The following is a 26368-nucleotide window of genomic DNA, read 5'->3' on the forward strand; positions in this document are numbered from 1 at the left end:
GGGGGAAGATTTCCTAACGCTCCCAGGAGCGTGCTTGGCTCAAAGCTTTGTTCTGCCTCCAGCCACGGCCAGGATGTTTCAAGTGAAGCCCTAAAACCGCTGGGGAGGGGAGAAAGGTGGAGTGAGTCGCCACCCACCATCAAACAACCCCCAAGTGAAAAAGGCTGGTGGCAGCGAGGTGCCAGCCCTCACCCCCAGCTCCGGGGATGTGCCAGGGCAGTGGTGGCTTCCAGTTCCTGGACAAAGGGGTTTCAAGCGTTTCCCTCTTCCAGCTCTGCCAGAATTGTGGGGGTTCGCCGGCCTCAAGGCGGGGCAGCCACGCTGCCAGCCGGGGCAGCGCTCCCTCCGGGGATGGGGAGGGGGGGGACACACAGGTCCCAGGGAGCCGTGCCACGGCTGGCCGTGCCCCAGCAGGGATGTGGAAGCAGCAGCCTGGCTTGCAGCCGCTCTTCCCCGGAGGGGAAGGCAGCACTGACTCAGGCTGCTCGCCCCGGCCCCGCTCCCCGAGCCCTTCCCACGCCCCACGTCCACGCCGGGACAAGCGCAGGGGCACACACGCCTTCCCCTCCCTCCCAGCCACCACGGCAAGGAAGAGGCAGATGTCTCCAGGGAAGTGTCACCCAGCAGCTTATCACGAGTCCCGCTGGGCGCTGACAGGGGGGAGGAGGAGTGGCCCAGGCAATGGCTGGAACCCTTCAACTGCTGCCGTGGTGGTCACCAGGCTCCAGCCCAGCACACAGCCCACCCTGGTGCTGGGGGCACACTGGAAGCTGTCAGCTAGGGGTTATAAAGGACAGGTTGCCTGCCCACCCCAGCTCCTAACATAAAGATTATATAGCACAGGGGTAGAGTCTGCTCCAAAGGAGTCTTTAAATACAGCTAAAGCTGCCTGGCCCATATGGGCTCCCCTGCAGCCTTCTGCAGCATCGGTTACCAGCTCAGCCTCAAACATCTGCTTTGAATGTAACTCTGGATCAGAAAATGACAGGCTACCTGCTGGAAGGGATTCTGGTCTCCTTAGGAGACAATGTCAAGAGCAGCAATCAGCAGTAGAGAGCAATGCTCCCTCCAAAGCAGATCTCATTACATTAATGCCTATGGGAGAGAAGTAAATGACGTGCCATCTCCTCCTGCAGCCCCAGACGAGCTTTCAGGGATGACAGAACATGGCGGGGTAAGACTTTATTCAGCACAGTAAGATATGGACATGCAAATAAAGGTAGGGTTGTGTAACCACGGTACACACTTCCCAAACCCAAACACCGCATGGCCAGAATCCAAAATTCTGGCCTAAAACTCTGGGATCACTTAGAGACAAAGCCTGTCCCAGTGAAGATGCTCACCAATTCCCTTTCTGCTTTACCCTGCACATCACAATGGCCCTCCCTGGGAAGGAGAGCCAGGGAAGAGGTGTCACCGACCAGCAGAGCTGGGCCAGGAAAGGCAGAGGGAGATGGGGAGGCAAAAGCCTCAGCCCAAAGCGCTGCCAGGCAAAGGCAGGAACCTTCTGCATCACTCACGCCTGAGCACGCCCTTGCAAGGGGCCACCTCAGTTTATTGTGAGGACATCACTCTGAATCTCGTGGCTCAGCTGGGTCTGGAGGTCGCTCAGTTTCTTCTTCAGGCCAGACAGGGCAGAGAGAACGATGGTCTCCGGGCGCAGAGAACCGCAGGACTCCACGTTGTAATAAAACCTGAGGTTACAAGTCAGGGGGATAAGACACCATCTGCCCTGTGAGGAGGGGCGAAACCAGAGAGCGCCCGCAGAGCAGTTCCAGTCCGTCCTGATGCACTGCAGGGAGATCTGCTGGAAATCCCAACCATCAGCATCATCCACCACCCAACCAGGCAACAGCCAGCGCTGCTCCTCTGCAACCGTCACACCAACACTCGTGGCTCCACAGGCTGCGAGAGCACTCGCAAGGTTTTCTCCATTCAGCACTGTGAGCCAGCCCAGGGCCCCGCGCCAGGGAATAAGGCTGGCTGCAGGCACTCCTGCAGTGCAAACAACCCGGGAGAGGCTGTACCGCTGGCAGTCAGACCGTGAAACCCCCACACCGGTGAATAAATACCCTAAGCCATTTTCCCCCACAGGCCTCACTTTTCACCAGTGCTGTGCTGCCCTACTTGATAACACAAACTCGGGAGAGCTGGCTGGTATCTCCCAGAAGGGAAAACCTGCCAGGCCTGGGCACATCACCAACTTCTGCCCTGCTTTTCAGGGAACACCAGCTCCCCAGCCTGGCAAACTTCAGCACAGAGTAGATACTCTTGTATTAACGAGAGATATACCCAGCCGGTCACCCCATTTTCCAGCTGCAGCAGCACATTCAGTTTCTTACCTCTCTGGCTTCCCATTGGGGTCGTAGGGAGCCTGAGCATCCTCCTCGTCGATCTCCGAGTACTCACTCTTGGGCCTGGAATCAAAGAGCAGGAAAGGTTAGCCCTGAGCCCACACTCCAGCCTAGCCCCACGGTGCCCAGGTGCTCTGCGGCCCCAGCGAGCGAGCACTGGGGCTCACGTCCAGCAGGCGAAGGAGCAGTCATCAACCATCGAGTCACAGGAAAAAAGCTCAGTCCCACGTTGCCCTTTCTAGCTCCTCATTAATGCCACACTGTCACCCAGCAGTGCTGGAGGAAGAAGATCAGCCCTGCTCTGCACAAACTCAGCGAGCCCCATGTGGGGTACTACGGCTCCATCCACCTACTCTGGCCCAATCTGGCAGGTGCTTACAGCCAAGGGCTGCTGCTGCCTAAAGCGATGGTGTTTATGGAGCCTGGATGCTGTTTATGAAGTAACGGACCTTACGTTATGTTGGGGTTTTTTGGTTTTGGTTTTTTTTTTTTTTTTTCACTGTCAGAAAAACACCGGAGCACTCCAGCACTGTCTGTGCAGCACAGCTGAGATGGGAAGGCCTGGTCAGCTTGCGCCCAGCAGGGGAAAAAAAAAAAAAAAAAAAAAAATCTCCTGTACTTCAGACACCAGCTGCATCAGTGAGCCCTGTCTTGATGTCCTGCACATCCACTCCTCTACACGTCACTACCAAAATCACTGCAACACCCACACATCAGCTAGGCCAACATGTCTTTCTACCCATTGTATCCCTTGGCTTAGAAAGCATCACACTGGAGAGACTGTTTGGAAGCACTTAATCCATGTAAGAACCCAAAGCCTTGAGCTGTCTAAGAAGCCAGCACAGACTGGTGCCCACCAAGGTCTCCTGCTGGCCTTCCTCTGCCCCAGCGACGCCAGCAAGGGCTGATCAAGCACCCCCTCATCAGCTGCCTTAAATAAAACTGCACTCCTCAAACAAATCCTGTCTGTAACACACCACTGAGAGAGATAGTGTTAATGGCGCTGAGTCTTCGTGTTACTTGCAGAACCACCCATGACTGAAAACAGGGCAGAGGTTTCCACCACCACACCAGCTGTTTTGAGAGTCCAGCTGCATGCCAGTGCTCTGCCAACAGCCTCAAAAAGCAACTAGCATGAAAAAACAAACCAAAAATAATAGCTAGCCTTGGATAGCAGAGGCCTTTGTCTCTGCATTATTTTCACAGTGAATCAGATGAACTTGGAAAGACAGATGTATCATCAGGGAACAGGCAGCTCCGGTGTCAATCTTCCTTTGGGATTTTTCCAACTTTTACACGTATTTTGTCAAGAACTTCTCAAAAACTGTTTCCAGGTACCCAGCCTGTTGTATAACACATAAGATTCCTGAAGACGCAGCTGACTTCGCCACTGAACAAAAGAAACCCCATTAGCAGCTGCCTTGGGCCACCCAGGCAGGGAGGCAGCTCGTGGCTGAGGTACACGTGCTCAGCCACGCAGCTGGGGCTGTTCTCCATGACAAAGACACCTCCAAAAGCCCACACTCTCCAAAAGTCACACTGTGACACTCCCCATCCAAAAAGAAGGAAAACTTCATCAGTGTCAAAGACTTACTATCTAGCATTACAGAAGTTAAACCAGGGAATTTTCACAGCACCAAAACAAAGCCTAAAATTATTCCAAATCCTGATTTGAAATTCCACATCACAGAGACATTCTTTCTTCTCAAGTATGCAATCTATCACTCAGACAATCGTTTAAACCTTAGGGAGACTGACCTTCCAAATAATTTGGAAACTTCCAAACTATCCAGTTCCATCCCCAAAACTGCTGGTGACAAAGCATAGGCTGGCACATCAACTCTTGTGACGTGCTCCTGACCACAAGACTGCTGAGCAGCCTCCTGCTCAGCCCTGCACCACCTCACCACAACCGGCTTCTCGTAGACTTTCCCCCCTGTCAGCCGGGTCTGTAGCTGGCAGTTCCCAAAATCCAGCTTCGGTCCACATGTAGGTATCATCAACACAAAGGAAAATGCCCATTTCCACATTTCCAGCACTACCAGCCAGCCTGGTTCCTACTGCAGATCCCAGAGCACCGCCCTGACCAAGTGCTGAAGGAGCCAAACGCCTGGTACGTCCCGTTCTCGCCCAGACTTACTGAACTGGACCCACGAACGCGCCCTACAGAGCCCATCAAAGCCAAGTGGGGTTCGCTCCTTCCCTCTGTAAAACAGGGCTGGGATGGCTGCAGGCAGATCCCAGCCCGTTTCGTGCCTGTTATGGGTTCACCTGCATCTCCACCCTCGGCGACAAAAGGCTGCTCAAGTCTGAGTGCAAACCCAGCCGCACAGGATCTCCGTGACAGCTCCTGAGCAGAGAGCCCCTGGCTGTCTGGCTGAGGTGTGAAATCTAGGGTAACTGCACCTCCGGGAAGCTCGTTTACTCACAGCTAACTTCTCAAGGGATAGCGTAAGGCCACGCTCTGCGATAGGTCCGAGCACCCAGGCTTGGAGCGCAGTGTGGAGGTACAATAGTCCACTACCTGCCTGCTAGTTCTTGCAGGCATTTGCAGAGTCAAATCTGTCAGCGCAGGGCCTAGTGGTGAAAGGAGGAAAACCTGATGAGCCCCTTCTGCTGCTCAGCCTCTTCTCCAGCTGCAGCTCTGCTCAGGCTTCCGTTCCCACTCGCTCAGCCCGGGTTTCTGTGGTCCCTGCACCAAATCCTGCTCCTGCACCGAGGTCTTCCCGACCTTGAGCGCAGCTCTGGCTGCTGCCCTGCTGTCACAGCAGCATATCCACTGCCCCCTCCAGTCCCTGCTCTCAGCCTGCCTTGGCTAAAGCACCTGGCTCCTTGCTCTGCTGCTGGCTCCAGCACGCTGGATGACAGGATGTCTGCGAGGTGGTCACTGGGACTCAGAGCCAGAAGCAGCTCAGGTATCTACTCACACAAAAGTGCTGCTAGGTGAAGTCCTCGCCCTGGCCAAAGCAGGGCAGTAGCTTTCCAAAAGCAAAATCATGTCACTTTTAGACAAGATGCAGCATGCTACCAGTGCAGAACGGTATGTCAGAGTCAAGGGCCAGAGAGGAAAACCCTGCTGCCAGAGCCCACGCTCCAGAAGTGAGATGTATGGGTGAAATCAGAGCCACACACTGGGCTCCCTCAAACAAACAGGGCTGCAAAATCAGCCTTGCAACCTAACCTTCTGCTCTGTGCTCGCAGAGCAACCTCTTCCACCTCTTGTGGATCAATTCTTTTCTCAGACCTTACCCTGACCTACATAACACTTGTGCAGGGAAGAAAAAACAGGAACAAGTTGTGGGAAAGAACATGAAAGCGAGGTAAAACAGCAGTGAGAAAAGGACAAGAGGTGGCCACAAACCAGTCTGCCTTGTCTGCAGCTGCAACCAAGTGACTGGTTTTGGTTCCCTAACACGGGAGCAGAGCCTGTGCAAAGGCAAACGACAGGCACACTCACCATCACTTACTGACCCAAATTATCCCTAGGGCTGAAATGTAGGTGCCTGCTGGTAAATCTTTTCTGACCCCACCCCCCCAACAGACATTAGGGCTTACCACTCCTCCGGTTTGGGGTACACGGTGTGCCTCAGCGCATTGTCTGGGTCGTACTCGAAGGCTACGCCTGCCGTGGGGTTCCACTTAGCGTGCTCCTTGCCAAAGCCCTTCTTGGCGTAGGCGCGCAGTCTCAGCTCCTGGCCCTTCCGCAGCTTCACAATGAGGATGTCTGTGGAAAAGCACATGCTCGTCTGAGAAGGCTGCAGGAGAAATTAGTGTGCAAGATCACGTTAAGGCAAAGGCAGGAATTTTCAGTGCCCAGGAAGATGCCACCAGAAGCCAGGACTTGCCTGGATTCTTCCAGGGGCTCATCTGTGTCCCCTGGGTAGCTAGAACACAGGCTACCAAGTAAAAAGGAGTTGCATGGACCCCCAAGCAACAGCACACAGCAGGCCATTTTGCACCTTTGCTGTCTATAAGCTCTCACAAGGTGACACGGAAGCACCCTCTGACTTTAGTTCTGGGGTAACCTTTAAGTGGCATTAAGATGTAACAGCACTGCTGTCTGTCAACTGCCAGCTCCACAGCTGCCTCACAGTTATGCAGCTAGTAAAGGAAGAATGAGTTCAAAGAGCCTGAAAGAAAAATTCATTTCCTACTCCAGCTCTTACTCCCAGTGGAACGCCACTTACCATCCTGCTCCACATAGTCATTGGGGTCATTGTCTCTGCTCCGAGATGTTACCTGCAGAACAAAAGCAAGTGAATTAATGGCAACATCAGCTTTTCTCTCACCAAACAGCAGTTGCCTACAAAAGTTAGAGACTGCTGAGAGCCCCTCTAGAGTGACTTACAGCAACACATCTAGCCCACCCTATTTAATGGAAACTGGGACAACTCAGGCAGCTGCAACTAGGTACACGGTATCTCCTGCTCACCTCCTCAGCTGCTCTCCCCACAGGATGGAGAGAGCTCCAGCCCGGCCCAGTGCAGCTGCTTGGTTCTGCCACGCAGCCCTAAGTCACTCCCATGACTGCTGGCAGGTGACACACAGCACACACAGCACCCCAGCTGAAGCAGGCAAGAGACAGCTAGGCTACAGCTAGGCTTTAACCAGGCAAACACTGTCACCAGTCACCAGGTTGTGGGGACATCCAGATGCAGCCTCAACAGCATTTTAAAACACTCTCCGTTAAGTCCTTTTGCATCTGTCCTGCTTTGGCTCCACCAGCCCTCCCCAGGGCAACTGAGCAAGAACCATTTGGCAGCAGTGCCCTGGCCCAGACTCCTCACACCTTGCCATGCTGGGAGCCAGGAACCAGAAAACCACAGGCGTCTGGGCTGCTGCCAAGCCTTCAGAGAGGCTGACCTTGCCAGAGCCACAAGCACACACACCCCAAGTGTTCGAGGCGAGACAGAGGGGCAACACTAAAGCCTCCCAAGGGTTAGAGATGAGAGGTGCAGGATGAGGCTTTAACAAGGCCATACTGCTTCGACCCGCCATCAGACAGAAGATGAAGGACAACAAAGCAACGAAGAGGAGGGCACAGGCACACACCGCTGTTTCTGCAGATATTACTGCTTTGCTCTCCCACTCTATTTTAAGTGGGGCTTTAGGCCACGTGAAATGTGCTCAAAGGCCTCGTTTTGTTCACGCCCCATGTGTTTGCCACCCCGACCTCAGTGGGAACGGAGAGGGGAGCTCGCTGGCAAGCAGAGGGATCGCACTGACCGGTATGACCCGGGGGTTGTTAGAGATGAGATCGCGGGATGTGACGTGACGAGTCTGGTCTTCGTTGCACCGCACGTCAAGGGTGAACTCCACAGAGCACTCCGGACAGAACTCGTCACACGTGCAGTCCTGGGACAGACACAGGTCAAGACTTTACATCAGACCTCTGCCAGCAAGAGATCAGCAGCGCTTCCCATCAGATCAGACACCCACCATCATCAAAACAGGGACCCACAACATTTTGTTTGACTCACTCTGGAATATTGCATCTTATCCACAATGTCATCGCTGGTGAGCGGGATGAGACCTGTGGGAAGAAGAAGGAAATTGGGGGAATGACTGAGTGAGACCACAGGAGCACCAATCCTCCTGCTGAGGTGGGTGGAGGAACAGCAGCCTCCTGACAAAGGTTCTTCAGCGTCTCTGGACTGATTTCACCCACGATCTCTGCTTTGCTGCACATCTTCATCTTCCTCCCCATCCCCGGCACTCACCCAGCCTGTGCGCGATGAATTCGTCATGGAGCACGGAGGAGTTGGCATCTATCTGGACCCAGTCGATGGCTGCAGAGGGGAAAACGTCACAAACTGAGAAATACCTCTGCAGGGGAAAGCCAAGCAGGGCACAGAAAACGTGACGGAGATTACAGTGAGGCTGAGACAGCACCCGGTGAGACACCGTACTGGGTTAGCACGGGTGAGCGGAAGGCAGCCTGGAGACGGAGGGGAAACTGGAGGGGAAGGGGGGAGAGTCGGGGGGAAGAGCAGCCCGAGGGACGGCGAGCGGAAGGGGGTACCTATGATGGGGACCTCCGCGATGAACACCCTCCGGATGGAATTCGCCACCCTGCGGGAGAGAAGCGCCGAGGTCAGGCGGGCGGGGCTGCGGCGCCCCGGGGCCTGGGCCCTGCCCGGCTCCGCACCGGGGGTGCCCCGCGGCCGAGGAAAGCGGCAGGGGGAGGGGGGGGGGGGAACGGGTGGGGAATCCCCGCCGCCCGGCCGTGTGTCCCCCCCCCCCACCCCACGCAACGGCGGGGAGGCTGGGCCCGCCCCCGCGGCCTAGCTGAGCCCCGGGCCCGCCCAACCCCGCCGGGCCGCCCCCGCCCCGCCCCGGTGCTCACGCCAGGTCCGTGTTCTCGATGATGAACTTGACGTTCTCGTCCGTCAGCTCGGTGATGCGCACCGTGGGCTGGTTGGCGTACGGCATGGCCGCCCCGCGCCCCCCCGCGCCGCCGCCACCCCCGGAGGACCGACCCGCCCCGCTCCCGCCCCGGTGCTCCCCCAAAAAGAGTCCGGGCCACGCTGCGGTGCGGCTTTATTGGTGCCGGGGAAGGGCGGGCGCTGCCCGTCCTGCCTCCCGCGCCGTCGGCTCCCGCCTCACCGGCGCTGGTTCAGCCCCGCCAGGTTCCTGATCTGTGGGGCAGAGGAGGGAGAAGGGGGTTAAGTTCCGGCACCCCCGGGGTCTGGGGGGGGGGGGTCGAACGGTGCCGTTTAGTGGCCCGAGGACAGAACTGAATGCAAAAGGGGTGGGCGAGCATAGCTCCAGCCTCAGCCACCCCTCCGGCCCGGACTCGCTCTCGGGGTCAGCAGGTTTTATTTCCGCGGCTGCACAGGGCCCGACGGTGAATTTAAGCCTTTGAGGCACTGAGCTTGCTCGTCCCTTTTGCAGAGACCCAGGGAGCTCAGCACACCCCTGCAGCAGCTGCACCCTTGGACGTGGGATTCCAGACTGGTTCCCCCAAATAGTTAATGTACTGGGATGATTCTACCCTAAAACTAGCTGGCTGCAACCCACCCCGTTTCAGAAGACGTCTGGTTTCTCCTGTTTATCTGCACAGCGGCTCTGCTGCAGGGACAGACTAAACATCCAGGAAGGAGAGAGATCTCAGCCCCAAACCACAGGGATGCAAACTGCAGGAGAGCCTTGTGCTGAAGTACAAGAGCACAAACAGAGCAAGGGGCTTTCTCTGGTGGAGAAGCCTTCTGGTGTACACGGGTGTGAAAGCAGAGAGAGGCTGAGAAACACTAAAGGTATGAAATGATTCCACTGTAAATGCAGGGGAAAGGACGTGGGAGGAATTCTTGAGAACTGCTTCACACAGTAAAAATTATTTCTGATTTATGTTCCTGCCTGTTTGTCTTTTACTGGTACAAGGAAAATGTATTTCTGATAACAAGGAAATCACTTCGCTGCTAAATGCAATGGGGGGTTGTCCAAAAATAGGATCACAGTGAGGCCCTGAAGCCCTTCAAAAATCATCCCTGGGTACACAAAGGATCGTTCTGTATCTCGGAGGAAGTGCAGCTCCCTCTGGATAGACACAAAGCAGTCCAGGAAGCTACTAAGTGAATTAATGCTTGGAAGGACAATGCAGTCAACTGAAACAGCTCGAGGAAGTCACCCTGCTGTGGCCTGGGGACAGATGCCACCTCCCCAGCATCCATAGGAGGAGGGACCTTCCGTCAAGATCTCCAGCACAGGGACTGGCAGAGGATGAGATCTCGTGACAAGCAATGCAGATCAGTTGTATTTATTCTGATTGCCTGTCTCTCACCCCTAAAGCTCACCCAGCAGCTTCAGACTTACTTTTTCACACTCCAAGTTATTTCACCACAAAACAGAGAACTAACCCCAAACCACCCAGAAAGTCATCCTTACATGTAGTTAAGTTATGAAAGACAATTCTTTTTTATACTGTCCTCTAGATTTGGGAGGAAAACCATGCTGACATTCAGCACAGAAGGGAACAGAAACTATTCTGCCCTTACAGCCCTGCTGGTTTCAGCATTACTTACAGTAACTGCAGCGCCCATCAGGCCCTGGACAACTGCTTCTCCGGTTGACTGTACCTAGGAGACACAAGGGGAGCATCACCTTTTCCTTTCTTCCAGGCTTACACTTGTGGCCACCCAAACACAGAGATGTAATGCACAACAAACGTGTATTTGCTGCAGAAAGGTGCTGACAGAAGCCAAGCACTGCAGCGATAAGGAACACAGAAGAGATTTCCTAGGAATATACATCTCCTAACCATCAGGCTAGTCTGACAAAGAGGGCGCCTACATGTCATTTTACTAGAAAATATGCAAGCATTTATTGTCGTCGAACCGACAGCATTTATGCAATCACCCGCCAGTACAAGGTGGTCTCTTGGCAGACGTGTGGTCTGCGTGAGTGAAAAGCCAGGTCTGCCTGCATTAGATATTTGGGCAGACGCTTTACGCATATACATTTGGGGAGGAGGGGGAGCTTGCCTGTAACGGTACCTGATTAGCTGTCTCGCTCATGTTCATGGCATCAGCTACTCTGTTTTCCAGGAAGCGCCAAGTGTCTTCGAAGTCAGGGGATGAATCCTGCATCATCACCAGTTCGGTGGTGTTGTAGATGCCGGTGAGCACAGCCCGACGAGTGTACCAGTTAAACTGCAAGGGCATGAAATGAGAGAGAGAAAGGTGTGACATGAATGCAGAGCAAGAACGCAGCTCACAAAAGCAGACCAGAGAAAGACAAGGAAAACAGCATACTGACCGCACATTCCTTCCCCACTTAAACTGTGTAACTCGCCCCTGTGACGCAGTGGGCCAACAGCCAACACCGGTATCTGACAGCACAGCTGCTCCCGTGGCACCAGACAGAGGTCACAAGCACGGTGTCTAAAACTGCTGAACAAAATCCCCACCACCTGCTTCTGAGCGCAAGCAGGCACCTGCAGCCAGCAGCAAGGAATTCTCCCTTGCCCAGCCAGCCTGTGTGCACTGTGCAAGCCCACACTTTGCTCTGCATCTTTTTCATCTTCGCTTTACAGACTGCTAGCAGGCAATGCAAAGCTCTGACTCTAGATCTGATTAGATGAAAAACGGCTATATTTAGTACTAAACTTGAGCTGCAGTTCACACCAGATACAAGCACGAAGAAAGGGAACAGAGGACAGAACTGTGTAAGGCATCACACAGAGATACACCTTTCCCAAATCCCGGCACTGAAATACCAGGACTGCCTGCTGAATCACTAATGCATCCATATGTTGCTGGCAGCAACGCTGTACAATGCATTGCAACAGTAAGTTACACAATGCAAAGATGCACAAATAAACTTTTCAGTTTTTCTGGTTGCACTTGAACCACTGGCAGACAAAGTACACAAACATTTTCAAAAGCAAGTCTTCAACTTCATTTGCTGCTATCATCTAGAAAAAATACTGGTTGGTCCATTCACAATTACAAAGCAACAGAAAAAAAGAAAACACAGCCCTTGATTTTGAAAATAGTTGGACTGAAAGCTCTACTGTCTGCACCATGACCTGCAAGCTTTGATGAAGGGAGAAACGTGAGGGATGTTGCCACTTGCAGCTAGATCTCTCAGGTGCCTGAGACCAAACTCCTTCTGTTGATTCTTCTGCTCCAACTTCAGGAACAGCTCAGTGCTGACACCGACCCTGACACATCGATTTGACTTTCATAACCCATAAGGGACTTGCAGTTCCTGACATAATGACAGTCTTTCAGTTCTCTTCTGGTTTATTCCTTTAATTTTTTCTGCCATCTTATTTATTTTTCACTGCAGTAGCTTCTCTTTTATACACAGATAAAAGAAGCTTCTTAGAGTAGTTTGTTAAAATGGTTCATTTAACTTTTTCCGTCTCTCCCTGTATCTATATGAATTAAAGTAATTTATTAATTGCTTTAATTAAGGCTATAATTTTCTTTTATTTCCTGCCAGAAAGATGAAAGCTTTAATAAGCTACTGGTATTTTTAGGTGGGTTCTTTAAAGGTTTTCAAGTCAAGTCTGTAAATGCTGCTGCTGGTGGAGGAGGCAGCTGCTTCAAGACACGCTGCTCACTCACTGAATACTGGATCAACTTTTTCGTCTGAAAAATCTCAACAGTTTTGTCTCTGTCTTCAGGAAAAAGAAAAAAAAAAGCACTTAAAAGAGCCTAGGACAGTAGGTCTTTTCGTTTGCACTGATCCCACTGGCACTAATTTGCATTTAGTCTCACTGGCTCCTAAATCTCTTTGGAAATTAGACTGCAGCTTCTAAGGACCCTCGGGTGCTTCTGAAAATGTCTTCCTCATTCAACAAATGGATCATTTCAAGAAAGACGTGGCCCAACGCCTACCTCAGCCCATCATTTTACTGAAATGCTGAGGGGTAGAACCAGCCACTCTGAAAAGCACAAAGACTTACGTCTGTGGACTGGTCTCCAGCATACTGCCATATATCATCGATCATGCTGGTGAGCAGGTTGAGGCTGGAAGGGATGTTATGTGGGAGCAACAGGATGCTCAGAGCCTGCGAAGGGAACACCCAAATGGGAAAGTTGAAGAGAGAAGGACATTATATCAAAGCAGACAAACAATGCTCTGCTCTGTTATCTTTTCCCTGTTGCTGTTGACTTGCCTCCAGCTCCCAGTGACAAGTCCTCCCAGCTCTTTGCAGCTAGCACCGGCCTTTCCAAGCAGCAGGATTTGCGGGGAATATATAGTGTGGCAGCCGAGCTCAGGCCGCAGCCTGCCCACAGCTCCCCCTCAGCTCAAACACCACACAGCGCTGGCTGAGCTGACTCACACTTGTGCTGTGCCCCTACGGGCAGGGAGTCAAACCTCACATTTCTCCAAATTTAACTTTGAACTCAAAGCAGCTACCAAGGGCAGAACATCCAGCCATGACGGCATCCTGCAGCCTTTGAATGTAGTAACGCAATGCCAGGAGAGTCACAGACCACCCACATCCTTCACAAGACAAGTTATGCTAATCTGGAACAAAAACATGAATCCTGTCTTCCCTCTCTGCAAGGAGCACTGGATTCAGCTGCCCAGAGGCCAGCAGTGATTCTGGACAACAGAAGCTGACTTTGCAGCAATCTTTGCAGCCATCTTTGCAGCCCAAGGTTGGGAACTCTTTGCTCGTTATTGGGGCCACAATTCAATTCCCTTCCCACCCTGGGAAGAATGGCTTGAGACTTCAATCTGAATTTTGAAGCATGGAGCCCTCTCAGTTCACAGATCTATCCCCCAGGTTGCTGAGGGTTTGTCACTCGCCCTCTAGGCAGGCAGTTTCTTGTAACAAAGCAGTAGTTCTGCATTTCCAGGTGCCAGGGGATACCGGTGCAGCCAGAACAATGCTGCAAGGAGCCTGACTTACAGTGACGCTGCAGATAGGACTGAGCAGCGACACACGTTATCCCTTGGAGAACCCAGATAGGTGAAAGGAACAATGGAGAGGTTTGCCTTTTCAGAACTGCAAGAAAAAATTTTTCTAAGGACACCTTTAACTGCCTCCTTCCAAGGTTGCTCTCCTCTTGAAGGCTACAAATCATCTGAAACTAGCAAGGGTTTCATTTACAACCCTGAACTACTCTGGTGGAGAGGCTATGTTGGGAGGCCACACGGCGTTTAAAATACAGACTTAAAAAGAGATAATCTTGATACTCATTCTATACCTGGGGCCATTTCTCAATATATGGAATCAGCATTCTCAGTCTGGCTTCCACAGCATCTCTCAGGAATTGATCTGTAGGCTTCTTCCTGGGTAAAGAAAAAAAAATAAAGAGCATCCAAGTTAAACACAATTCTGAACTTGAAAGATCAATTTCTTGCCTGCCTCAGCAAGATATGCAAAGTATTATGTATCCTTCATGCCTCTGGTCCAACTCTGTATCTGGGAAGGTGGCTTTATTTGGGTAAATTACATTTTTTACTTAAAGTATCTCTGTCCCAGGTGGCCTCTGTCTATCCAGTCCCCAAAGTCTGCCAAGGAAGATGTCTTTTCATACCCAATACTCACTCTGCTTTGCCCAGCTGTAGGAGTTTTTGTTCCTGCTCCAGCAGCTCAGACAGCTTCGTGTTGCACTGAGACACGAAGTGCAAGACCAGTTCACTGCCATCACTGTGAAACATCCCTGCAGCAGCAACAGAGAGACCCAGGGTCTGTAGGGAAAAAGAAGAAGCACAAATCAGGTCATACACTGCTAAGCAGGATCCAGCTAGGAAAAACGTTGTATTTATTTCGTGAGGTTGTATGAATTTAAAGAAAGCAGTGCTGCATTAAGAAGTGCTTCCTCTACATGTTTTCCTCTCTTTAGCATCACTACTCTACATTGTGCCTTAGTTTAACTCTGACCGGGTTATTCTGCGGTAACTGGAACACATTCCTGCCCAGTACCATTTGCTGACTAGGGTGCATCGCCCAAGAGTATGTGGGGGAAGCATGCAGGCCTGGCTGTCTTTGGACTTCAGCTCCATCCAGTTTTCAACTGGTTCTTTGCTTCTCTCCCCACATACCTTGGCTCCCTCTGCAATGGCTTCTGCAGTCCAGCCATGTTCAGGCACAAACTCCAGCGCTGCTGTGAGGATTCGATGCTGCAGCTGCTCCTCGCTCTCATAGTCCTCAGACTCCTGGCCGCCCTGGCCAGTGTAACTATGAGAAGGTATTGTTACAGTGAGGGGAACGTCACCATCAAACATCAGCAACCTGGACTCTGCTGCTCACTCGCTGCCACCGCTGCGTGCAGGCATGCTTTGAGAGCTGCTTACTTAGTATAAATCTCACCTCCTCCTGTAAAATCCTTCCCTTTCCAGAAAAAGGATTCTTAACGAACCTTCGCCATGAGAGGAAAAGATAAAAGTAAGGGAGGGCTCAGCCTAGGTGCCTACCTGGAGACCAATCAGCCTCAGATTCCCCGTCCTTAAAAAAAACCCCAACCTAAACTTCAAGATTTTCCAGTGGAGGAAACAGGCATTGTGGACAACACACTGTCCATATTTTTTGTAGATTTACACAAAAGTCCAGAAGCGAAGGCTTGCTCTTTGCAGACCAGAGCTTGAAAGCAAGTCCCATCCTGTCTCCATGGCAGACAGTGGGATTTGCACTGTCACAGCAAACCCGCTCTCCAGCTGCTGCAGTCTGAGGCTCCGTTATCTCTGGATCTCGCTGTCTCCAAGTTTCAGATGTGAGTTTCAGGAAAGCAGAGCTTTCCAATCCTGCTGTCAGCAGGACAGCACTAGAAATAGCTAGTGAGTTACCTGGGGCGAGGGCCCTGAGGTTCCTGTTCAGGCTGGTGATCGGCTGGATGTGAATCAAACTGCTGCTGAGAGAAAGATGCCAATGGTTCCTTCTTTTGCTCATCGGAGACTCTCCTCAGCACGGCAGAGGCCTGCAGAGCACGCTGTGGTGTGTAGAGCTGGCACCTGACCACTGAAAGGGAAACCAAGAGTCAGATCTCTCCATCCAACAAGAGGAAGCACAGAAAACTAAGGTGAAGAAATGAGTTGTGGTAAGCACAGGTGAAAAGAACAGAAGTTTGTAGAGACAGTGGTTTTTTACACTTCAAAGAAGCACCCCTCCCAGCTGAGCTCATGTTTACTTGATGAAAATAAAAGTGAAAATGTGAGAAAAAAGATCTGTGCGGAAGGCGTGTACTGCAAGTAGAAAGGAGTTTCCCAATCTTGGGCTGGAAACCAAGCACACAGACATGCGCTGCCACCCCTGCTGCATGCCCTCTCTCTCCTTTTCAGTCCCTGATGAAGGACAAGAGTTAGAGGAAGGCGCTGACCCCTGAGCTCAGGCCAAGAGGCAAGCACTACTCCAGAGAGCAAGCTGTCTTAAGAGATACAACACGCTGATCACAGTCTGTGTTCCTCAGAGGACTCAAAGGCAATGCAGCTTTCAATTACGGCTACTCTGTAAGAATTTTTAATTTAACTGCTGTGCGGGTTTGTTTTTTTTTTTTTTTCAGTAAGTTTGGGTTGCACAGCTCACACTTTTAAAAAAACAAACCAAACCAAACCAGCACCAGAGACACCCCCCACCCCTTTCAAACCCAGCGCTCTCCCGGTTCCCGCACACGCCGCGTGGGGCAGTTTCAGGGCCGGGGAGGTGTGAGGGGCTGGGCGGGCACCGGGCCCCGCGCTGCCCAAAGGGACCCTCACGGCGCCGGCTGCGCCCCGCCCCGGCGCCAAGCGGGCCGCGGCCGCCCCGCCTCTGCCCTTCACCTCACCTTCTCCCGCCCCGCCCAGCCCCCCCCGCCACGGCCACGGTCACGGTCACAGCCACGGTCACGGTCACGGTCGCGGCCCCCCACGGCTCCCCCGCCCCCTCACCCGCGCGGCCCCGCCACAGCCGCCAGCCCGCCCGCCTCACGCTGCCCGCCGCCGCCGCCGCCATCTTGGAAGCGGGCAGAGGGCGATGACGTCGCTAGGGCGGGACGCGGCGGTGACGGCGTCAGACCGAGCCGAGGCGAGGATCGGCGCGGCGCGCGCAGGGGTGAGCGGGGTCGGCGCGAGCCGGGGGCGCCGGGCGCTTTGGCTGACGCCCCCCCCCCCCTTTTTCCCCTTAAAAATTATCTCCCGAGGCGGCCGCCGCGGTGGGCGTGGGGGGTTCCGGGATTCCTGTGTGAAATTCCTTCACGCACGTAGCTCCTCGCCCCTGCGAGCCGTTCCCGGCTCTGTGGTGGCGGGGTTTGTGCTGCCCTCCCTGTACCAGGGGACGCGTTTGAGGTGTGGCCGCTGCAGTCGCTGCCGGCAGCCTTGGGTTGTGCCCTGGGCCGCGGGAAGCTGCCCGCTGCGCACCCTAAGGTGCGGGGTGCTCAGGGGGCCTTCATTTAAAGTTTTGACGTGCTGTGTGCGGTAGCTTTTTAATCTATGGAAGCTGGAAAGCTGTGATATTGTTTAACGCTCCTTTCTCGCCCTGTTTTGGGCAGGCTGGTTCCTCCAGGCCTACTGAAACGTCTGTAAAATTACGATAACGCCCTCACGGCGCTGGCAGCCCGGTGTCCGCCCCGGCTCCAGGCCTGGGGCGCGGCACAGGGCGGCCTGCTCCCCGGTGGCCGTGCCCCTCCGTGCCACCGTGCAGGAGAGCGCCTGCTCCTTCGCTGTCTTTGCAAAGTCTGGAGCAGCCAAGCGCCCGGGTGGTTGAGCAAGCCTAGGTCATCGCGGTCAAGAGGTGGAGGTATTAATGGGAAAACAGCGGATACACAAACCCTTCCATCTTAAATATATTCCACCTTTTACCTTAAAACATGTGGGGAAAAAATATCCTCCCCGCAGTCCCATCAAGAACGTGACTATGCATGCTTTGATGGTAGCTAACTCCTAGCCTTTACACTGAAGGCAGATGTAACATCATGTCGTTGAGGACCACGGTAGCTTCCTACTTTCTTAAGATTGCATCTCAAGGGATTGATGCAGGCTGATGTTGCTGTTGATGTAATTAGGGCTCTGACTTGTCTTGGAAGGTCACAACCTGCTGTTCTGAGGAGGAAGGTGTGACTGGATTTATTTTCTTTCCACGCTAGCCCAACGGCTAATGTATCTTTTGAGGTTTTCAGCCTTTTTCCTGGGAAAGGTGACTTTTTTCATGAGATTAATGTGCGTGTTCACTAGTGTTACTCTCAGCTGTAGTTGCTTAGCTTGCATTGCATGTACATGCAAGGCCAACTGCGAGGTGCTATAATCTGGAGCTTACATCCAAGATCTTCCACTCCTTATCTGGTTGGCAGCGTGGGCTGCATGAGCACTAATTCCTACCAGAGTAGCTCAAGGTGCAGAGCTGTCCTGTTCTGAACTTGTTTGCAGTTTCCAGGAGAGAGGGGTCCCTGGCACTTAGAGCCAGAGGAACAGTGGGTCAAAATCCACTCCACACCTGCCTGCAGGCAATCGAGTTAAATTTGGTACAGCATACCCATAAGCTATGCTTTCGTGACGGCACAGTGGCAATAAAGCATTACACAGGACATGTAATGTAATGATTTCTAGTAATGACCTTGCTTACAGCAGATTCTCCTGAAGCAAGCATGTGGCTTGCAGGTAATTGAAGATACACAGAGCAACTAGTGTGTTCACCAGTGCACTTTGGTTGTGTTAAATTAGAAAGAAAATAGGTTTGCATTGGATGAGTAGAATGAAAGAGGCTAGGTATTATGTTTTAGTAGCTGGTGCTGCTGTGAGTACAGGTGATACTGTTGTGTCACTTCTATAGTACAGATTTTCTTCAGACTCTGTCAGGAATACAGTCTTTTATAAAATATTTGCGCAGACAGGTTTATCAAAACTGCCACTTCATTGCACATTCTGTTCCCCTCCTCCCTCTGTGTCATTACTCAGTCAGCACCACCAATGATAAGAGTTGAGAGAGCCTCAATCTGGAATGCTGGGAATGCCAAAAGTTACTTAATTTTCTTCTTATCATGTACTGCAGAAGCAAACTCGGCTAGATCATGTCCTGAGTAGGAGAGATAAGGCAATGTTTAGTGTCAAATAGTTGTCTGGAAGTCCACAAATCCTATGTATGTCTCTTTTCAAATCTTTAAGGAAAGCAGGTAAATTGTTTGGGTTTTGTTTTTAAGTATGGCTTGCAGTCTCCCTGCAAAACTAGTCTCTGAACTCGAGAGAAACTGAATTATGCACTTAAGTGTAGCTATTTCCTAACGTCATGTTAACACTCGGCTTGTGGGAGGTCTGCGCTGCCTGTCTCCAGAAAATAATCCCCATTCATTAAAACGAGTTGATGCTCTGTGATTAAGTCACAGTCTGCAGAGGTTCACACTGCGTTTGGCACTTACCCTTCCTCTCTCTGTCTGCCCCTGACCCCTTCCTCTCTGCTGCCCTCAGGTTTGCTGCCACTGCGGAAATGGGCGAGTACGGAGTCGTGCCAGGCCAGCGCGTGGCCATCATCTGGGACAGCTCCTCACCGGTCGAAGCCCTGAAGAATTTGGTGGCTAAAATTCAGGCGCTGGTGGGAGCTGATAATCGTGTCTCCGTGGAAAACATTAACCAGCTGTCTCAGTGTAAGAATGAGCTTAATTTTTCACTGTTTCATTTAAAGGGAGAGGGTGCTTCTGTTGTTTGAGTTGACATCCTCCCTGGTTTGTAAGTCAGCATTCAGAACAATGACAGCACCTGCTGCGAACTCCTGCCACTGACAGTACAGCAAAGAAAGTGATATTCCCTGGCCATGCTTCCTGGGACTGGTGTCTTTAATCAGTTACTGCTGTTGTATGCAAGCGTGAGGGATGAGGAGGGGGATGTAAGTGATATACTAAGCAAAGCTCTGTGTGTGTGTATATATATGTAAATATGTGCCATCTTCCTCTTTTTCTTTTCAGCGGCTCACAGGGAGTCCAGTTTCGATGTAATTCTCTCTGGTGTGGTACCAGGCAGTACAGCACAGCACAGTGCTGAGGTACTGGCAGAAATAGCTCGGATACTTAAGCCGGGGGGCCGTGTCCTCCTGAAAGAACCGGTGCTTACAGAATCAGGTGAGAGAATCCGCATTAGCCTCACTTTTGTGGCAACATGGCAATTTTTGTGAGGGTTAGGCTGAAATGGAAAGGACAGGAATCCTGACTGAAATTCAGAGGTTTTAATTCTCCTGACACACTAACCCAAATAGCAAGGTTTTTATCCCGTGTTTAAGTGGTAGCTGTCAGGGATGTTTGCAGTCACTGTCCTTCTATCAGAAGGTCTGGATAGGCTTGTTCCTAAACTATGCTGAAAAGCTCAGTGGACACTGGTGTTCTCCTACCGTGTGTAATGTTAAATAGTTGCAGATGTGGTGTTTCTGAAGAGCTTCTGAAGTGATTTTAAAAACAGGTGACAAATGCCAAGAGAGGCTGTCCCAGAAGCCAGCTGAGAAATAGTTATCCAGAAAAGGTAGAAGTGTTTGCACTAAGTTTTAGAGTAAAGCCAGAGTACCTGCTATGGGACAGCTGGAGGAGTACACAAGGAGGTGAACACAAGATTATTTCTCTGTCTTATACTTGACCTGCTTTCAAACCTTTCAGGCATAGGGAACTGGTTCAGGATGAAATAATATGCCACCTGATAAGAACAAAAACATCTATATTGACTGTGTTTCTATTGGCACAATCTACAGTGCTGGAAATGGTGGTGTAAGTAGCAGTGGAAACGCCTTCTTCAGGTTGGGGAGGTTTGCCAATGCTTTGAAGCTGGCAGTGGCTCTGTGGTGCAAGTGGTGTCTTAGAGGCAGGGGGGTATGCTTCTGGGGCAGAACAAAGAACATGCATAATCGGGAGTAGATGAGGTTTCTATTTTCCAAAGTCACATCTGACAGGCTGGAATTTGGTGGACTTGGAATAAAGTGCAAATGGGACTAGTAAGAGAGGGTGAATGGATTCTGTTCTGTGCCCGAGAGTGGAAGCCTGTAATGAGTTTTTGATTAAACAGCAATTGTAATAGCTTTTGCCTATGAGAACAAGGCTCTTGAATGTTACTGTTCTGAATATCATGTTCATTTAGGAGTCCATGGTTTGAAAATTTCGTGAGTTGTTCACTTTAATATGTGAAAATGTTTTTGGGGATTTTGTTGTTTGAGTTTCAGGTTGGGTTTTTGTTTCTTTTTTTGGTGGGTGTAAATTGGGTTAGGGGAGGTTTTGGCATATATAGAATAGATCTGGAGCTAGAACGGCTTTGTGATCCTAGGCTGTTATTATAACGAACAAGGTGCTCACGCTCTTTCTGGTTTGCTCCTGCTGTCAAATAGAAAAGGGCTCAATTTTAAAGCAGAGTTTTGGCTTGAGTGCTTCTTTCTAAAGCTCTTGCTCTTCTAGGTTTCTCAGTGACCTCTATTCTTGTTCTTACCTCCTCCTACTTCCTGCTTTCGTGTCTTCCAGGAAACAACAGCAGAATCAAGACAGCAGCCAAACTCCCCACAGCTCTGACTCTCTCTGGGTTGGTGGAAGTGAAGGAGGTACGTATGTAGTAACTGCTTCCAGAAACTCCTTCGTGCAGTTACCTTGAAATGTAGATGGTGATTCCTGAGGACTTGCTGGGTGACAAGGTGTTTAGCTACCCTGGTTTACTGTAAATGTGCATGGACAGTGCCTGACACAAACTTTAGTTACTGCAAAAGTAGTGTTTGTCTTTAGGACTGCAAATACTGAGTGTGTTTACTGGAATGCTGGACTGAGTGCTGAAATACAGGGCTCTGCCTGAGGTTAACCTAAAATCTTACATTGCAGCTGCAAAAGGAAGTGTTGACCCCAGAGGAGGCCCAGTCTGTCCGAGAGCATTTGGGGTACCAAGGCAATGACCTTCTCATTGTTCAGATAGAAGGCAGGAAGCCCAATTTCGAAGTGGGATCCTCAAGTCAGCTCAAACTTTCCTTTGCCAAGAAACCTGGTCCTTCAGGTAAGGAGTGGTGCGTGCTAAATGTCTGAATTGCCTGCCTCTCAGTGACAAGTATCCCTTGGAATAGGGAAGCAGCTCTGGGGTAGGGAATACTACAGTAAAAAGCTGTGAAGCGGGGATTTCCAGAGTTGTTTGAACTCATATTTGTCGGGACTAGATGGAGCAGAGGCTGGAGTAACTACTATTTCTTCCTTTGTTTTGGCTCCAGGAAAACCCTCTGTGGACCCAGCGGCTGCCAAGCTGTGGACCCTCTCTGCTAGTGATATGAATGATGAAGAGATGGTATGTGGTTCTGTTTGTGAGGGTTTGCTGTTGTTCCTTCTCTCTCCTCTTCTCTCCTATTCTAAATAGTTTCAGTCGTGCTGAGGAGAATCATGGACTCTGGCAACTCTGTAAGAGTCAGAAATCGAAATCCCTTTATTGCTGATACAAGTGCGCTTATATGTCTTCCTAGCAACTGAGCACACTTAAACAGAAGGCTTGACTGGTTACCTGCATTCCTCACACACTGTTCACACGCCTAAGACTAACATTTGATTGGTTATTAACCCCTGTCCATAATACACCAGACAACTCATTGGCTACAAGTTAGTTACTGCTATCCTAAAGCCTATTGGTTAATTAAATCTTACAAGCACAAACACAATGTTCTATACACTTTTAGCTCAAGGTAGAAAACTTTCCACTGTTTAAGAAATGACCAGATGTTTTCCATTAACCATAGCCTGGCATGTTTTTTTCAGGCAAAGCTCAGCATCCTTATCTTGTTTTTCTGCATTCCTGTTTGCTACTCCCAAGGCTTCTGGCTCACCAAGGTCAAGATGTTCTCATCATTCACCAGCTGTAGAGCTCTCTCAGTTCTTCCTCTTTTTGCGTCCCTTTTGTGATGTAGCCAAAGTCTTGCTCTTGTCCAACGTGGCCATTGTCCTCCAAAAACGATCCCACGTCATGCCTCTTGGGAAGCTTTACAACTTAAAGAGTAGAAAAACACCCACAGGGCAAAATATCTCATCTGCTATGTGAGGTCTTGAGAGCCCAGAGGTGTGGCGAGGGTGGAGAGGAGACATGGGTAAGAGGGCACAGCTGCAGCACTTTAATGCTAGTGCTACAGATAGCACCATTTCTTTGAACATAGCACAGTAATGTAATTCTCTCCTGACAAATCAGTTTCCTCCGTGTTATCTTCCATGGTATATTTTCAGGATCTTCTGGACTCTGATGAGCTGTTGGACTCGGAAGATTTGAAAAAGCCAGACCCATTGTCCCTCAGAGCTCCATCCTGCAAAGAAACGGGCAAAAAGAAAGCCTGCAAGAACTGGTCAGTGCTGGGATCAGCATGTTGGTGAACTTTTTAACTGTAACGTTAAACCCTTAGAGCTGGGTGGATTTTAAAAAGATTGTAGACTCTGCTGGTTTTCAGAGCATAATTCTCTTGGTCATGTCCTTTCTTAACTATTGAAATGTAAATCCAAATACAATGAGAATTGACTAGCCACACCAAAACTGCTACAAATTACCACACTGGTATGATCAATAGTTTTCTTGAAGGTGGAGACACAGTTTGTGCAGCCTTGACTAAAACCCTAGTTTCTCAAATTTCAAGGAGAAATAGCACATACAGCAAGTGCTGTAGAGTCATTTTCCACTCAGTTAAAACTTGAGGAGTGTTTCATCACTTGTTATACAAACGACGGTGTTGAAGAGCAAAGTGAAGGGTGTGAGAGTCCCAGGGTCGGCTGTGTTGTGTCACGGCGAGGGCTGTTGCATGTGAGCAGGGCTGGAACAAGTGTTGGTGACTCGCAGCATGCAAGTGATGTCTTTATTTTCCTACAGCACATGTGGCCTGGCTGAAGAGCTGGAACAGGAGAAGAAGAGCTCACAGCCCAAATCTGCCTGTGGAAATGTAAATAGTATTTTTTTGTTTCTATACTGTGGTATGCAGGGTGTGATTTGTGTCCAAGAACTGTGTTCTCTAGCGACTGCTCCCTAAGCCAGTTCCCTGCTTCCAAACTCTGCTTGTGCAGCTTCTGCAGAGCTTCACCCTGCTGCCCTGCGCCCGTGGGCTCCGTGCCAGTGCGTGCTGTCTGTTCCAGCGCCAGTGCCGCCCGTGTAAGAGTTGGTGTGACCAGTGAAGCTTTACCTCCCTGCTCACACACTGCCCAGGGTCCTGCTTGGGGAGGATCACCTTATGGGAGCCCAGGGGGACCCGGGAGTGCTTAGGGGGCTGCCTGAGCCACCGCCTGGGTTGGAAACTTGCTTCTTCTATGTGAGCACCATGCCCTGCACAGCTCTGCTAACCAGATGTGTGTTGAGCAGAGGGTAGAAGGGAGGTGGTGTCTGTGCTGTTAGATGCTGAGGAACGTGTCGTCTTTTAAGCTGGAAAAACCATATCACAGGGGGAGAGAACTGAAAGTTGCCCCTGATTACAGAAGGTGCTTTTCTTTCTCTTGCTAGTGCTACCTGGGGGATGCGTTCCGCTGTGCCAGCTGCCCTTACCTGGGGATGCCCGCCTTCAAGCCTGGGGAGAAGATTCTCCTGAAAGAGAACCAGCTGCATGATGCCTAACAAAGACATCTCTGGATGTCCTGCAAAGGACTCCTTTGCTTTTCCATCAGCCTGAGGTTCTTCCTGCAGTCCTCCTCATCCTCTCAAACTCATGCTCTCCAGCCAATACTCGTGGGGAGGGACACTGTGGTCACTGACACTGCTGTGAGCTCATCACCTGTAATCAGCCTGATACTCTTTGGTGACAAGTGGTCTTGTATGTATTAGACTTCATGTTATACCTTGTTTTAGCTGGCATGACTTGATACTGGGACGCTGGCCATCACAGCACATCCCACCAGCAGAGGGAAGTAAAATTGTCAGGTTGACCTCGTGTGCTTTGGGCAGGACCAATACTTCCCCAGGCACATGTCGTACAGCTTTAATTTGCCTTGATTTTTCCTGATCAATCAGCAGGTCTGGCTCAGCTTTCAAGGTGACGCTGGGCTCCTGCTCTCTTTGAAATTTGAACCTGCAGTTCCTTACCATGTGAAGGTGACTCAGCAGCTCCTGTAGCAAGTGGGGAGCAGGGAGTACACTTAGCAGTATGTACTCCTTGCAGCATATGTGAACTCCTTTGGTAAAGTCTGGCAGGCATGATGAATTTCCAAGTGTCTTGGGAGCCTGCCCACGATATCCCCTGCTCCCATTTATTTCCATCAAAATGACAAAGATTCAGTCCCACTGAGAAAACTGGGGCCCTTAAGGCAAGGAGCAGATTAAAGAAGATCTGTCTTATCCTCCCACAACATTTCTGTCCAACCTGAACTGATAATACGAGGGCATCCTGAGACTGTCACCTCTCTTAGTGGTTACCAAGTGAGTTACCTGCAGTGTCCAGTAAATAAGAACATAGCAATAAATTAATTTCTAGATGATCTGTGGTCACCATCTGCTCCCGCTCCACGAGATACTGACTACTCTTTATTTATTTGCATAATTACTGCTAGTGAAGCATCCATGCAGGTGTGGGATGGGGGAGCTGTTCACCTTCCGTGTCAGACTTGCTTCTCACCCAGGGAGGGAGGAGGAAGACCCAAAGCCGGTGTCTCAGCGGGGATTGCTTTGTTTGGAGCTCTTGCTCTATAGGATGTGACTGCTCATTGTGCTACCTGAGTTACACGCTAACCTCACAGGGTGAAAAGTGAGCTGGGATGAAAGGCTGTTCTGTCCTTGAAATAAAAGTGACTAATAGTAAAGCCTTTGTTTTAAGACTGGTATTAGTGGCATTCTAAGCGCGTCTCTCCTTTTACTCAGCCTCTCAGTGATTCTTGGAACCATTTAAATGTTGCACTGCATCTTGGAACTCTCCATAAATGGTTCCACTGAAGACATGACTCTAATGCATGATGCCCAGTCTAAAGAAACAGAATCAAGCTGCCTGGATTAATTTTTCATTTGTTCTAGATTTCAGAGAAAGAGGCTTTCTTTTGGTTGAGTGAGAAGACCCCTGTCCAACAAAACTGTTAGCGCTCCCATCCTGTGATCTAAATAATTGGGTAAAAGCCTCTGCACACCCATGACCTGTTGGGGTTTTTATTACCTTTTTTCAGCCTCACCGGTAGCAGAAGACCAGACCTCTTCATGTCTCCCTTGTGAAAGGTTCCTGATGAAGGCAGCCCTTAACCTGAACTCTGCTTTCCTTTCAGGAGTAAATAAGATAAAAGGGAGGAGACAGCAGAAGCTTTTGTTTTGCAGTGATTCACTCAACTGGAATTTAAACAAACTGGAAGCACTTTCAGATATGGCTGAGTTCAGTTAATGATGGTTAAGGCTATATAATCTTATTGTCTCTAAATAGTTACTTGCTCTTGCTGTGTAAGAGGCCCTCAAAGAGTGACAGTTTGACAGTGGAGCATCGCCTCCACTGGGAATAGTCTCCTGTCAGGCTGGTTTTGAGGAGCATTTATCCTTTTAGCCCCCTTCCCTTGTCTGCTACAGCCTCCAGTCACCCTGCCTGCCCTCCCCTCCTCCCACCCCTAGTCCTTTTGTCTGGCCACCCACCCCGTGCTTGGGAGGATGGCACTTGTCCCTGGGGGCTGAGCAAGCTGAGGCTGTGCCTAGAATAGAATATTTCAGTTGGAAGGGCCCTGCAACGA

General features: G+C 50.7%; 3 protein-coding genes and 1 long non-coding RNA gene across 4 annotated transcripts; 2 read left to right on the plus strand and 2 right to left on the minus strand.

Moving 5' to 3' along the window:
- Positions 1-1167: 1167 nt before the first annotated feature.
- On the minus strand, positions 1168-8855 carry POLR2C (RNA polymerase II subunit C). Its single transcript, XM_042797761.1, has 9 exons — positions 8701-8855; positions 8377-8426; positions 8075-8143; positions 7835-7887; positions 7581-7709; positions 6542-6593; positions 5910-6078; positions 2343-2417; positions 1168-1694 (listed from the first exon to the last, which is right to left on the minus strand). Exons 1-9 carry the CDS (start codon positions 8784-8786, stop codon positions 1550-1552), a joined length of 828 nt encoding a protein of 275 aa, XP_042653695.1. The 5' UTR covers positions 8787-8855; the 3' UTR covers positions 1168-1549.
- On the plus strand, positions 8150-9701 carry LOC116961531. The gene is made up of 2 exons (XR_004407021.2): positions 8150-8249; positions 9249-9701. It is a non-coding gene; the product is annotated as an uncharacterized LOC116961531 (long non-coding RNA).
- COQ9 (coenzyme Q9) lies at positions 8878-16785 on the minus strand. Its single transcript, XM_042797758.1, has 9 exons — positions 16680-16785; positions 15603-15774; positions 14862-14997; positions 14365-14507; positions 14021-14105; positions 12766-12870; positions 10847-11002; positions 10376-10429; positions 8878-8992 (listed from the first exon to the last, which is right to left on the minus strand). The coding sequence occupies exons 1-9, from the start codon at positions 16741-16743 to the stop codon at positions 8957-8959; spliced, it is 951 nt and encodes a 316-aa protein (XP_042653692.1). The 5' UTR covers positions 16744-16785; the 3' UTR covers positions 8878-8956.
- CIAPIN1 (cytokine induced apoptosis inhibitor 1) lies at positions 16765-25468 on the plus strand. The gene is made up of 9 exons (XM_042797760.1): positions 16765-16842; positions 19188-19363; positions 19682-19834; positions 21209-21285; positions 21557-21725; positions 21934-22007; positions 22928-23043; positions 23559-23628; positions 24180-25468. Exons 2-9 carry the CDS (start codon positions 19207-19209, stop codon positions 24288-24290), a joined length of 927 nt encoding a protein of 308 aa, XP_042653694.1. The 5' UTR covers positions 16765-16842; positions 19188-19206; the 3' UTR covers positions 24291-25468.
- Positions 25469-26368: the final 900 nt, after the last annotated feature.

Source organism: Tyto alba, unplaced genomic scaffold (genome assembly GCF_018691265.1).
Source record: "Tyto alba isolate M040663 unplaced genomic scaffold, T.alba_DEE_v4.0 Super-Scaffold_26, whole genome shotgun sequence".
NCBI classification, from domain to species: Eukaryota; Metazoa; Chordata; class Aves; order Strigiformes; family Tytonidae; genus Tyto; species Tyto alba.